Raw genomic sequence first — 14766 nt, forward strand, 5'->3', positions numbered from 1 at the left:
ACACGCACGCACACACACACACACATATATATATATATATATATATATACACACACACACATATATATATATATATATACACACACACATATATATATATATATACTAGTCGACACACAGCACATGATTTAGGTGACTTGTGCACGATCTGAACAAAATTTGGAATAACTTAAATATATATGCCTATGACCATTAGTCAACGTAGTCACACGCACTCTGCTTGCCTTGCTCAAGTGTCCTGTGTTGTCCATTTATGTCTGCCTTGTACTTGTGTTTGATCATTTTAGGGGCTATGAATCTCCGGCTGTGATCAATTTTAGAGTCGTCACGCATTCAATAAATCTCGTCGCTTATGCGCACCTATGTTATTCATACCTACAGATGCAGCCACCAAACATCGACATCGATGATGTGGAGTGTTTGTGCAAATTGTTCGAGACAGTGGGGCTGATGCTGGACCATGAGAAGGCGGGCGAGTACATGGACACGTACTTCAAGATCATTCAAGACCTCTCCATGCAGAAGGGTCTCCCCGCACGCATCACGTATGTCAGTTATGCTACGCGGTGGTCTTTTATATATCTGTGCTATCCGTTCGTGTTGCTTATCACCCGCGGGGTATAAACCCTGTGATGTGATATTTTATATATAGAGGTTGTTGGATTCTGTTCTGAAAAATGTGGAAAAATGAACTTGAAATCCACTACACCGTGGGTGTACAACAATTTGACTCTGTGAAAGTGCGGCTAGACTAATGGGTATGGACCTTTGGTGAGCCTTGGGTAAAGCGATTTCTACTGGACAGTGTCGTTACAGACAGTAGTGTATTTTCCTACCGAGCCTTGTTCAACCCCTGCGAGCGCGGGGTGGTCATGTTCATATCATAGTGGTTTAGATTGGGTTAAACTACATCGCATGCAGGTGCAATTTAAATCTTTATCGATATAATGTCGTTTGAGGAGTTCTTGAGCCAGCGCTTGGTTACATCAAATAACAGGTCTCCGTGTTATGTTCACGTGGCGTCTTGGTATACATCTAGTGAGTCACACCACGTGTATGCAATCGTTCTGCCTAGTTCATCTTTGCTGTGAGGTTTATGGTCTTTTATTACCGTTCATTTCAATCTTATATGAAAATTTAGTGCTCCAGAATCTGTCTAGGTGTTAGTTGTAACTTAGAATTGCTTGTGATGTATGTATTTGCTCAACACCTGAACTTCCGCACGGGCCATCGTACTGCGCACACAGGTTCATGTTGCAGGATGTGGCGGATCTGCGCGCAAACAAATGGCAACCCCGCAGGACCACCCAGGGCATGAAGACCATCAAGGACTTCCGCAAGCAGGTATGTCATGTACATGTGCAAATTGATGGCTGATGCAAGAAAAAAGACCTATCACTTCTGTTTTAGAAGCGAAAGTGTGTATTCGTATGGATCAGCCCTTCCACCGGTGCGTTCTGATAAAAGTATGGGTCATCCGGTTTTCCATACAAGTACACACCTTGATGTCGTCTCATTACTAAACGCGTTTACTCATGGGTATGGGCTGGTATTGTTGTTAGCACCGTTGACCTCATACATTTAACGTTCTCTCGCTGTGCAGCACGGATGGGTGGAAACCAAGAACCCCAACAGCAAGGTTCGGTTTGAGAAAACTCCACAACATCAAAATAAGCCAGGCATGAACCAGCGCGGTGGCCATGGGGGAGGCATGTATGCGGGAGGCTTGGGAGGGGTCTATGGTGGGATGCCGCCCAACAGTCAGAACCGTCACCCCGGCAGTCAGTTCCCCAACGGACCTTTGATGTCACATAACATGAATGTGCACAACCAGAACAACAACCACGACAACGGCTCCATGTTCCGGTCCAAAGTACCGTTGCTATCCTCGCCATTAATGGAAAATGGGCAGAATCAGAGAGGCTTCAGTGGAGGCTTTATGAACCAGAACCACCAAGGTAACCATGGCAACTACAGTCAAGGTAATCATGGCAACTACTCTGGCAACGGTTATGGGGGCGGAACTCAGCATACACACGGCGCAGACGACCTGGAGCAATTGCGCAATCTGAAACTCCGGAAAGACACCGCTGCCAAGCAAGTATGGCCTATATGTATATGTATATATATATATATACACACACACACATATATATAAATACATATAAATATACACACACACACACACATATATATATATATATATATACACACATATATATATGTATATTTATATTTATATATATATATACATATATATATATATTTATACAAACAAACATGTATGCATATGCATATAGATATGCATCTAAATGTACATATTCGTACTCGTATTCGTGTACGTATACTACATGTACATATTTGTACACGTATTCGTGTACATATACGTATACGTATACGTATGTTTATACATTTATATTTATATTCATACTTTTATTTTTACGTATATTTAATATATATATCTATCTATATATATATGTATACATATATATACATATATATATATATATTTACATATATATATACATACATTTATATATATATACACACATATATATATATATACACACATATATATATATATAACGCAAAATACGTATGTTGTTCTGGCCTATATCTCTGCATGCATGGCATGTTTTCCTGCGTGAGTCATACAGCATTTGTATCATAGACTCGATACAGCTCTGCATGAAAGCCATCACTTAATGGTTCCACAATTATCAAAACTGCGCTTCTCGTTAGCATGATGTACTATTCGGTGCTCTCACATATGCACCTTTGCGCACTCACCACCTTACAGACGAGTTTCCGGCCGCAGAACATGCAACTGCCACAAGCCTCACAGCCCACGACACAACAGAAGAATGTGATGCGTCCAGCTATGAGTGAACAGAAAGGACTGCCCACCACCCAGGGCGCTCGCTTTGTGGCCCCAGTGAAGGTTGTGGTGCCGAAGAAGCAGAAGAGCAGGGTAAGCAGTTGTGCGTGTAATATTGTGTGTGTGTAGGGTATGCAGTTGTGCGTGTGTTATTGTGTGTGTGTAGGGTATGCAGTTGTGCGTGTATTATTGTGTGTGTGTAGGGTATGCAGTTGTGCGTGTATTATTGTGTGTGTAGGGTATGCAGTTGTGCGTGTATTATTGTGTGTGTGTAGGGTATGCAGTTGTGCGTGTATTATTGTGTGTGTAGGGTATGCAGTTGTGCGTGTGTAGGGTATGCAGCTGTGCGTGTATTACTGTGTAGGGTATGCAGTTGTGCGTCTATTATTGTGTGTGGGTAGGGTATGCAGTTCTGCGTCTATTATTTTGTGTGTGTGGGGGGTGTGCATTTGTGCGTCTATTATTGTGTGTGTGGGGTGTGCAGTTGTGTGTGAATGCTGTGTGTGTTTATTGTGTGGTGTGATGATGTTGCTATTTCGCTTGTGTTTATTGATGCTTCTGGGGACGTATGTAGTGTATGGATGTTGGTTGCCATTATCTTGTTGCTTGTAAACGTTGCCAGTTGTCTTGCACAGTGTGGTGTTTAGAATTTATGTTCTTGTGTTTAGTCTGTAGCCTATACAAAGTGAAATATTTGATCTTTGGTGCTGGCTTTGTATCTGCACAATTCATTAGTGTCTTTTATGAATTTCTCCGTGTTGTCGACAAATATATATTAGTGGTACATCAGAGTCGAGTATGGTTTGAGTATGCTTGGCTTGGCAAAACTCTCATCTCTACAATACTGACAACATATTCTGCAACATAATCTCCAAACCCTAAACCATAAAATGTCAACTTTTTAAAACCTTGCATCTCAAACCTAAACCCTAAAACCGTAAATGCAGATTGATCTTGAGCGCGCAACGCGGCGGGTATACGAGGAGTATGTGCACAACCCAGACATGGTCGAAGCACAACAGAGTATCAAAGACATGGACTCGCCCGACTTCCTCACGGACTACGTCACCATCACACTGACCCTGGCATTTGAAGACACGGAAATCAACCAGAACAAGGCCTTTACCATGCTCAAGGGCTTGCACGCGGCTGGTACGTGGACGGAGAGTGTGTTGTGGGTGGAGTGCACTGTACCATATGTGTGTCGCAGTGGGCCATGTGAGTGGTATAGCGTATACAGGTGGTTATCTGGTGTTTTAGCTCGAGTTTAAGGCATCATCTGGTGGCACTTGTGGCTGATTGACCTTTTATTCGCATACTATAATATGTGTGTTCTACCATATCGGCCCATTCTTATTATAATGTTGCATGGATGTGCGTTAAGCCTCCTGGTGTACACACACAACATACATGTACGTGTCCTGTACCACGGGCATATTTCGCTAAAGCACCAACTTATTACGCTCACCCCAAGCGTATCCTGACTATACACTCATGCTGTACACCCACAACCTACGTCTGTGACAGAGTGCATCTCGTCTGACAATGTTAGCGCTGCCTTCAAAACGGTGCTGGATTCCATCGAGGACCTGCGCTTGGATGCTCCCAAAATCGATCGGCTCATGGCGAATCTGAGCGTGCAACTGCTGCAGGCGAATATTATGACCTTCGCGGAGTTACTAAAGATGCTGAAAGGTATTTGTTGGCTAATTATATTATGGCTGCTGTTTTCAGCTTGTGATTCTGTTTTTATGTGCTGCTTCTTTGTACATATATCCCGTCATGTATGTGTTTGCTGTGTGCGCAAGTTGTGTGAAAGCCTGTATAGGAGTATTTTGATATAAACTTGGTTTGCGTATGTATATTTCCAGGCGGGGTGGTACTACACATGCGCAGGGAGCAGATTTTTCTTTTGCCTTATGCGTACCATTGCTATGTTATATGCGTATTACCGATATGTATTTTTGTTGCATGATAAACGTATCATACTTATGTCAAATGCTTATCCATGTCAGGTCATATGCGTACTATTGTTATGTATTTTTATATATATCATATACGTATCATTCTTATGTCCAATGCGTATCCATGTTTGTCATATGCGTACTATTGTTATGTATTTTTACATATATTATATACGTATCATTCTTGTCAAATGTGTATCCATGTCATGTCATACGCGCATTATTGTTATACTCGATGGCCTTCAATGTGCCAGTTGCTTCCCCACACGTTCTCTCCTCGACTGTACTTTCCCATGACTGTTGCGTTGCGTTTCCTGTTCTAATCTTCAAAGCCATACCACCCGATCATCCACAGACGCGTCCTGCTACGAGGTGTTCTGGTTTGCGGTGCAGATGCTCGCTAAAAAACACCCCATCCAAACCTTCGTGGCCACACCGGCTACGGAGAGTGCGACTGAAGGGGAGGATAAATCCAAATTCGTTAAACGTGAACTCGTGACGGAGCATGTGAGTGAAGCGGAGGCTCAGCAGCGTGTGCGCACGCTGATCAAGGACAGTGCACTGGATGTGAAGACCATGATGCCCAACAGCAAGTGTAAGGAGACCGACTACTTCGCCCTTCTCAAGGCAAAGGTATGGCTGCCGCAAGAGACGCACAGGTCGCATCGTGTATGTTGTGTTGCGTCTGCACGCAAACGGACAGATACCATAGCGACCATTCTACACACAGTCACCATAGCAACCATTCTGAACACTCCCGTGGGTACTGGTTGGATGCATTTTATCCTATTGTCTAAATCCCAAACCCTAGATTCTAAACCCCACAAAATCCCTCATCCCGGTGTGCCTCCTTTTCGCAGGACCTTGGATTCCTCGAACCATTGTTGGAATTCGAGACGCGATTTGCCGATGCGGCGAAGACACAGTCGCCGGATGAGCTGACGCAATGGCTCAGTAACAGCGACAACATTCCAGCGGATGTGAAGAAGTCCGACGCCTTTGTCATCACTGTGTTCTCGACATTATTGGACCACATCTGCACACAGAGCACCTTTGTGGCGGTTCTGCCGAAGAAGGACATGCAGGGCAGGGAGTTACAACAGGTATATATGCGGCCAAAACAGTACAATGACAGCATAAGGTCAAAACAGTACAATGACAGCATAGGGCCAAAACAGTAGAGATACTTCCAGCTGATGGTCACGAATAGACACAGAGAAAGGCACATGCACATACGTAGTAGCAGTGCATTGCGGCTGGTTGTTTGCTGTTGTACGGCTCTACGGTCATAGAAAATGCCGTTGCTCTCGCATATGATACTTATAACAAACCCTGGTACACTCAAGATTGTATATACAAGTTATGAAAAGTCTAACGCTGTATCATCTTTACCAGGGTATTGCCCTTTTCTCTAATTGACATTGTCGATGTTCCTGTACTAGAAAATATACTTGTGATTTCCGCACTATTCTACTTGAAATGTCTGTGCGCAGGAGTTGTACTTTTGTCCTTACAATACTATTGCCTCCTACTCACACTTTCTTGATTCGCTTGTGTGTAGTTTCGAAAGTATGCGCCGGTGCTGAAACATATCGTTGAAGATTCGGAGAAGAATCAGATGCTGGGCTTATACGCTGTGCAAGTGTTCTGCTATGAGAATAAGCACAGACTGGGTGACTTCATGCAGCGATGCTTCATGTGCCTCTACCGACTGGACGTGTGCGATGGAGAAGTCTTCATGATTTGGAAAGAGGTATCGGCTGATTAATAATATATATATACGCAAGTGCATGTGTTTGTTTTTATATATAGTGGTGTGTACCATTCTATCCGATAACAGATGCGGACGTTGTTCCGATCTTGACTTATCTTTGCTGTGTATTCATATGTTCAAGTACAACGAAGCAAATACCTCACAACACACACCAGCTATTAGCGTACAATTCGCAGTTTGCATTTGGTAATGGGTTCAATGCTCGCTCTCTCTCTTGGTCTTTGGTAATGAGTTCAAAACTCTCTCTCTCTTAGTCTTCTTAGTCTTTGGTAGTTGGTTTAGTACTATTTCATCGTGGTTAATTTTTGAGACAAGCATATGACTACTGGCAGGATCAACCAGGTAGCTATCTGAGATACAATTCATGTTTACAGAATCTACTGCAAATTCTCAGTTCCACCACTATGCGCAATTGCATAGCGGTTTCATTTAAAACTATACAATATCTCCTTGAAAACATAAATTATGTTTAGGATTGATAGCTGGCTGCAGTGCTAACGCTTCATTTTGCTTACTTTGTGGTACGACAGGACATCAATGATCAATATGAAGGCAAGGGTAACTCGCTCTTCCAGGTCAACGCGTGGCTCAATTGGCTGGAGGTGAGTGTTTCTAGCGTCTCTTGTGTATATTCTGTATCAGAGTTGTATTATTTTCTCGTTACCTACATCATATCTGTACATCGTATTATCACAGTCGCCACGAGGCATAGACATCTACGTAAAGTCAATTCATATGAATGCTATTTAAGCAAGACAATGCATATGAATGCTATTTATGCAAGACAATGCATGTGAATGCTATCTATGCAAGACAATGCATGTGAATGCTATCTATGCAAGACAAAGTAAGACAATCAGTATGAATGCTATTTACGCAAGACAATCCGTATGAATGCTATTTACGCAAGACAATCCGTATGAATGCTATCTATGCAAGACAATGCATGTGAATGCTATCTATGCAAGACAATGTAAGACAATCAGTATGAATGCTATTTACGCAAGACAATCCGTATGAATGCTATTTACGCAAGACAATCCGTATGAATGCTATCTATGCAAGACAATGCATGTGAATGCTATCTATGCAAGACAAAGTAAGACAATCAGTATGAATGCTATTTACGCAAGACAATCAGTATGAATGCTATTTACGCAAGACAATCCGTATGAATGCTATCTATGCAAGTCAATACAGAATGCTATTTAATCAAGTCAATCCATATGAATGCTAACGAAATATATTGCTCATCTCTTATGGCAGGACGAAATGAATGAATCGTCAGATGAAGAGGAGGATTAGATATTCGCGCCCACTTATTGCAGTACCCGTTTCATAGCTATGTCACTGTCAAAACCTTATTAAAGCTTAGCACTAGTATTACCGAACCTTCAAGATGAATGCCACTTTTTCTCAATAATTTTTTTTTGAGGGGGGTGGGAGAAGGTATTAAGGAATGATTTGATAGAACTATTGAGATATTAAGGGATGTTGTGCTAACACAGTATTTGAGGTATTAAAATAATACATTAACACCATTGAGGTACTAAAATATGATATGCATTAGCACTTAAGGTATTAAGAAATGTTATACGTTCACACCATTGAGATATTAAAATATGATATTCATTAACTCTATTAGTGTATTAAGGATAATATACATTAACACCATTGAGATATTAAAAAATGATATTCATATGATATTCATTAACACTATTAGTGTATTAGGGATAATATACATTAACACCATTGAGATATTAAAAAATGATATTCATAAACACTATTAAAGTTTTAAGGAATAATATAAATTAACAACATTAAGTTTCAGCCTTGCGATCATACTCCCCCCGGAACCCAAAAACTTTGATTTCTCATAAGGTGCTGATGGAGTCATATAATCAACTGCCACCAATCCCTAGTCGGCATAGTTTATGGTTAAGACTACGACGCTATCTGATCGTCTTCGATCCTTTAACTTTCGTTCTTGATTTAACCCTTAAGGTATTAAGGAATAATATACATTAACACCATTGAGGGATTAAAAAATGATATTAATCAACACCATTAAGGTGTTCAGGATTGATATACATTCACACCATTGAGGTATTAAAAAATGATATTAATCAACACCATTAAGGTGTTCAGGATTAATATACATTCACACCATTGAGGTATTAAAGAATGATATTCATTAACACTATTAAGGTATTGAGGAATGATATACATTCACACCATTGAGGTATTAAAAAAAGATATTCATTAACAGTATTAATGTATTGAGGAATGATATACGTTAACACCATTGAGGGATTAAAATATGATATTCATTAACACTACTAATGTAATAAGGAATGATATTCATTAACACCATTGAGGGATTAAAAAATGATATTCATTAACACTATTAAGGTATTAAGGAATAATATACTTTAACACCATTGAGGTATTAAATAATGATATTCATTAATATTATTGAGGTATTAAGGAATGATATACGTTCACACCATTGAGGTATTAAAAATGCTATTCATCAACACTATTAATGTATTGACGAATGATATACATTCACACCATAGAGATATTAAAAAATGATATTCATTTAACACTATTAATGTATTGAGGAATGATATTCATTAACACCATCGAGGAATTAAAAAATGATATTCGATAACATTACTGAGGTATCATGGAATGATGTACATTAGCACCATCGAGGTATTAAAACGTGATATCCATTAACACTATCGAGATATTAAGAAACGAAACGCATCCTGTTACACTATTGTGGTATTAAAAATTACTTTTTATTAACACTATTATGGTATCAAGGAATGTTATGTATTAATATTATTGAAATACCAGAGAATAACATGCATTAATACTATTGAGGTATTAAGAAATTATACACATTAACACTATTGAGGAATTAAGACATAGTAGGCATAATCACTATTGAGGTGTTATTAATGATATGCATCAACACTATTGTGATATAAATGAATGGGATGCATTAGCACTATTGAAGTATCAAGAGTTGATATTCATCAACACTATTATGGGTTTAAGAAATCATATACATCAACACTAATATAGTATTAAGGTATGATATGCATTAACACTACCAAGATATCAAAAATGATATGCATGAACCCTATTGAATTATCATGGAATGATAGGCATCCATAACTATTGAGTTATTAAGAAACAATAGACATTATCAGTATTGAGATATTGTTGAATGATATGCATTAACACTAATGATGTATTAAGAAATGATATGCATTTTGAGGTTTTAAAAATTGATACGCATGAACACTATTGAGATCTCATGGAATGATAGGCATAAATAACTATTAAAGTATTAAGAAATAATGGACATTAGCAGTATTGAGATACTATTGCATGATATGCATTAACACTGACGATGTATTATGAAGTGATATGCATTTTGAGGTTTTAAAAATTGATATGCATGAATTGGGTTATCATGGAATGATAGGCATAAATAACTATTGAAGTATCAAGAAATATTAGACATTAGCAGTATTGAGATATTGTTGAATCATATGCATTAACACTGATGATGTATTATGAATTGATATGCATTTTAAGGTTTTAAAATTGACATGCATTAACCTTATTGGGATATCATGGAATGATGGGCATAAATAGCTATTGAGGTATTAAGAAATAATAGACATTAGCAGTATTGAGATATTATTGAATGATATGCATTAACACTATTACACGATTGGGGTTTAAAAAATGATATACATTAACGCTGTTGAGGTATCAAGGAATGATATTCATTAACACTATTGAAGTATTAAAAATGATATGCATTAACACTAAGGACGTATAACGATGATATGCAAGAACACTACTAGGTAAATAGTAAAAAATGATACTTATCAACACTATTAAGGTATTGAAAAATGATATGCATTAACACTAAGGACGTATAACGATGATATGCAAGAACACTACTAGGTAAATAGTAAGAAATGATGCTTATCAACACCATTAAGGTATTAAAAAATGATATGCTTTAGCACTAAGGACGTATAACGATGATATGCAAGAACACTATTAAATAAATAGTAAGAAATGATGCTTATCAACACTATTGAAGTATTAAGAAATGATATGCATTAGCACTAAGGACGTAAAACGATGATAAGCAAGAACACTATTAGGTACATAGTAAGAAATGATGCTTATCAACACTATTGAGGTATTAAGAAATGATATGCATTAACACTAAGGACGTATCACAATGATATGCAAGAACACTACTAGGTAAATAGTATGAAATTATGCTTATCAACACTATTGAGGTATTAAGAAATGATATGCATGAACACTAAGGACGTATAATGATGATATGCAAGAACACTATTAGGTAAATAGTATTAAGAAATGATATGCTGACGGACTATTGATATGTTCAAGAATGGTGTTATTACGGACTTTTGAGATGTTTAGGAATGATTTTCAGTTCTTGTCAGATTATCAAGGATAGGGAGTCCGTTAACTATAAGTGTGGTCGGTTGGCCCGATGTAGTCTTGGACTACGCACCATAGTTTCTTCACTACCGGAGTGGTTGCGGTGAACCGTTTGTGCATCCAAAAGGCAGCATTTGTGTCCGTGCTATTAGGGGGGAATTGCCAAGTATATTTGTGAAACAATATCCATTGGCCAATAGAAAGTGCTGTACTATCAACTGTAGTTATCAGGTGTGTGGTCTGCGTTGCTATCAAGCTCTCACACGTGTTGCTGGCACGTGGTGTTCATCAATTATTCACTAGTGTATTCTCCATGCACGTATTTCTAAACACCATCTACCTCGCAATCGTTATACATAGACGGAGAAGACATTTACACGGTATACATCGCATACGATGCGCAAAACTCCGCAAGACTAGATCAAACTGCTGCAATCGGTCGAGTCTTAGCCAATTATCCAGAGTGTGCGCTGCTTCCCTGCCTTGTCGCTCACCTGTCTCTACGTAGTACATGCTCCATGTACTGCTTAGTACATGTTCCATGTACTGTGTATTACATGCTTCTTGTACTGCGTAGTACATGTTCCTGAGGGCAAGGTTTGCGGGTTCGTGGTAACAAGTGCGGTTAGAATGCAAGTGTTGGTGTGATTTCAAAAAGGTGTTGTCCTCACTGACCCGCAAACAAATCGGGGCACGCCCCTGCCTTAGCCCGATATCGATATAGCATAGAGGACTAAAGGAATCAACACTTGCGCGGATGACTTGAAAGTTTCATATGCTTTCTCTCCTGAGTCACATATATATATATATATATATATATACCACCCGAGAACCGCTTATCAGCCTCCATCATTTAACACAAAACGATTTAATTTTAACTTTTAATCCTTTTAGCTACGAGTTCGTTTGTACTGCGCTTATTTATGCGTTTCCAAACATAGCCTCAATGTCTCCAATGGTCTTGCCCTTGGTCTCGGGTACAAAGAGGACGGTGTAGACGACCACCAATGCACAACACACAGCGAACGGCAAGAACGAATACTCGTCCAGGGCATCGTTCATGAGGGGGTACACCAACCCAATCACAAAGGTGAACAGCCAATTGACTACCACCACCACAGACTGACCGGCAGACGACACCTTGGTGGGCAGCAGCTCCGCAGCCATCATCCAGGGGATGGGCCCAGGACCCACGGCGAAGAAGGCCACACCCACAAGCACAAAGATCACCGACGGCCACTGCCACTCGAAGATAAGCGCTACCACAAACATGATGTGCATGACTCCCTGACCTCCGAAACCGCCAATCAGTAGTATTTTACGACCGGCCTTTTCGATGATGGGGATGGCAGGGAAGGTCGCGACCACATTGAACGCAGAGACCATGATGGTGGCTACTTCAGCGTTGGTCATGCCGGCGCTGGCAAAGATGGTGTTGGAGTAGAACATGACAGCATTGATACCTGACAACTGCTGTCCAGTCATGAGCACGATGGCGATTGTCGCCTGTTTGATGTAGGATTTGGAGAACAGGATCCTGAACTGCTCAGCCAAACCAACCTCACCGTCTTCTTCTGCAGCCTTTTGGGCAGCAAGGAATTCATCCAACTCAGCCGTAGCGTCGTAGTCGACACCACGGAACTTGGTCAGGGCTACTTTTGCCTGGGTGTCTTTTCCCTTCTCAAACAAGAACTTGGGGGAATCAGGCAGGAAGAACATCACCACAATGTGGATACCCGAGAATACCACGGGAGAGCCCCACAGAATCCACCATAAACTGGGGTTTCCAAACACCGACTGCATACCTAGAACATTGGCAACAAGAATTCCAACGGTGATAAAAAGCTGGTGGAATACACCGAATGCTCCTCGTACGTGCACTGGTGCAATGTCATTGTTGTAGATGGGTACACAGTTACAGCACAGACCAGAGGCTACTCCCAGGACGATACGCCCAGCCATCATGACACCATAGTTTGGTGCAAAAGCCATGATGAAGCCAGCAGCAATGAATACAACATCGGTGATAAGGGATGAGAGTTTGGGTCCCAGCATCTTGACCAGGGTGCCACCGGCCAAACCACCGATCATTCCTCCGACTGCGAATAAGGACAGAATCCAACTGAACTGATCTGATGTGATGGGCGGGTCGAACGTGGCGGGTTCCCCAGGGAACAAATCTCCCGTACCATCGTACGTCATGGCAGGCGAACTATTATTAGGCATACCGATACCACAACCGAAAATGAATGACTGCAACGACATGATAATCGCAGCGCCAAGCACCAACCCGGTCATGGGCTGCTTGGGCATGCCGGTCTCAACAGCATCATCCAAACTTATATCATTTTTCTCATCTTGTAGATTGGGATCTGATGACAAACCAACGGTAGACTCCATGTTGGCGAACTTGTTACAATATAAAACACAAATAGACAACTTCTGAAGTAACTTGTGGATACGTCTTCAGCTATATACGTGTGAAGGTGAACTCCATCAGAGTAGTAGAGTTACACATGATAGATATCAATATTTAGATATTTACAGAAGATTGTAAACAATTAATAACAATTAAAAGAACAATTAGGTCCACTCAATTGGCCGTCAGGTTCAACTCCAATACATTAATACACAGCTCTAATAGTTTAGACCTAAAGTCCTAAACTGATTCAGCAAGGTAGCTTTTTCGGCACCAAATTTTATAAAAAAGGTTCTATGTATAGGTATCTGGGTCTAGACTCTAGACTCCAGTCGCTCTAATATTTGTTTAGGTCGACGGGTCTTCGTCTTGTGACTTTCATTTTTTTTTCTTCTCAATTTTTGTTTTAAAGGGGGGTTTTTTAAAAATTAGAATCTCAGCATTTTCATTCCATACTCAAAGAGAGAGAGAAGAGAAAAAGTTGTTTCTAACGAAGAGCTTCCGATACTCATAGGCTGAGAGATTTGCCTTATACGGTGCAATAATTTACATTTTATCCCAAACACCAGGCAAATGGTCGACTGATCGAGTGATCGTAGCTGTCTTTTTTAGGAAGCTGCTGATATAGTGATGGGGCTGAGTCGTGAGAGTGCTGAACTGCTGCTGACTGCTAACTTTCTTTTCTGGTTTGCAGACTGTGGCCTGGGGCCCTGGGCTCACTAAACGATTTTTTTTAGGGTTTTAGGGTTTTTAGGGTTTAGGGTTTATCCCCAAACCCTAAACCCTAAAACCCTATAAAAAACCCCTAAACCCCTAAAACCCTAAAACTATGTACTATGTATTTAGCTCTACTTTCACACTCTCTCTACTAAATAACATATTTAGCTATTTGGCTAAAAAGTAGAGAGTTAAGTTGTAAATAGAGGCTGTCTCTGAGTCTGGGGCCCTGGGCCCACTCGTTTGTGTAAGTTGCAATCTTGGCCTTGAATTTTATTTAGACTGTGGCCTGTGGCCCTGTGACGCTGTGCCGCAGTGTCCTGTGGCCTGTGGGGCTGCTGAGATTTTATGTTTTTGACCTCTAGCATTTTTTTTAAACAAAACTACACTTCTTTTTTTTTTTCATTCATATTTATATAAATATTTACATACATATTTACAGTATATAAGTACAAATATGTATATATATATATATATATATATATTTTAACTAAAAAAAAAGTAA

At 40.0% G+C, this 14766-nt stretch overlaps 2 protein-coding genes across 2 annotated transcripts in view; one reads left to right on the forward strand and one right to left on the reverse strand.

Annotated features, from left to right (window-relative positions):
* SARC_03986 (hypothetical protein) overlaps positions 1-8130 on the forward strand; it is a 9137-nt gene extending 1007 nt beyond the window's left edge. The window contains exons 4-14 of the mRNA XM_014302237.1: positions 382-545; positions 1248-1344; positions 1604-2101; positions 2801-2971; positions 3826-4030; positions 4406-4573; positions 5198-5475; positions 5703-5945; positions 6404-6595; positions 7147-7218; positions 7883-8130. Of these exons, the coding sequence (XP_014157712.1) occupies positions 382-545; positions 1248-1344; positions 1604-2101; positions 2801-2971; positions 3826-4030; positions 4406-4573; positions 5198-5475; positions 5703-5945; positions 6404-6595; positions 7147-7218; positions 7883-7921 (2127 nt within the window). The 3' untranslated portion in view covers positions 7922-8130. The remainder of the gene's footprint in view (positions 1-381; positions 546-1247; positions 1345-1603; positions 2102-2800; positions 2972-3825; positions 4031-4405; positions 4574-5197; positions 5476-5702; positions 5946-6403; positions 6596-7146; positions 7219-7882) is intronic.
* Positions 8131-12003: 3873 nt separating this feature from the next.
* On the reverse strand, positions 12004-13641 carry SARC_03987 (hypothetical protein). Its single transcript, XM_014302238.1, has one exon. It carries the CDS (start codon positions 13523-13525, stop codon positions 12047-12049), a length of 1479 nt encoding a protein of 492 aa, XP_014157713.1. The 5' UTR covers positions 13526-13641; the 3' UTR covers positions 12004-12046.
* Positions 13642-14766: the final 1125 nt, after the last annotated feature.

Source organism: Sphaeroforma arctica, assembly GCF_001186125.1.
Source record: "Sphaeroforma arctica JP610 unplaced genomic scaffold supercont1.213, whole genome shotgun sequence".
In the NCBI taxonomy this organism is placed as follows: domain Eukaryota; class Ichthyosporea; order Ichthyophonida; genus Sphaeroforma; species Sphaeroforma arctica.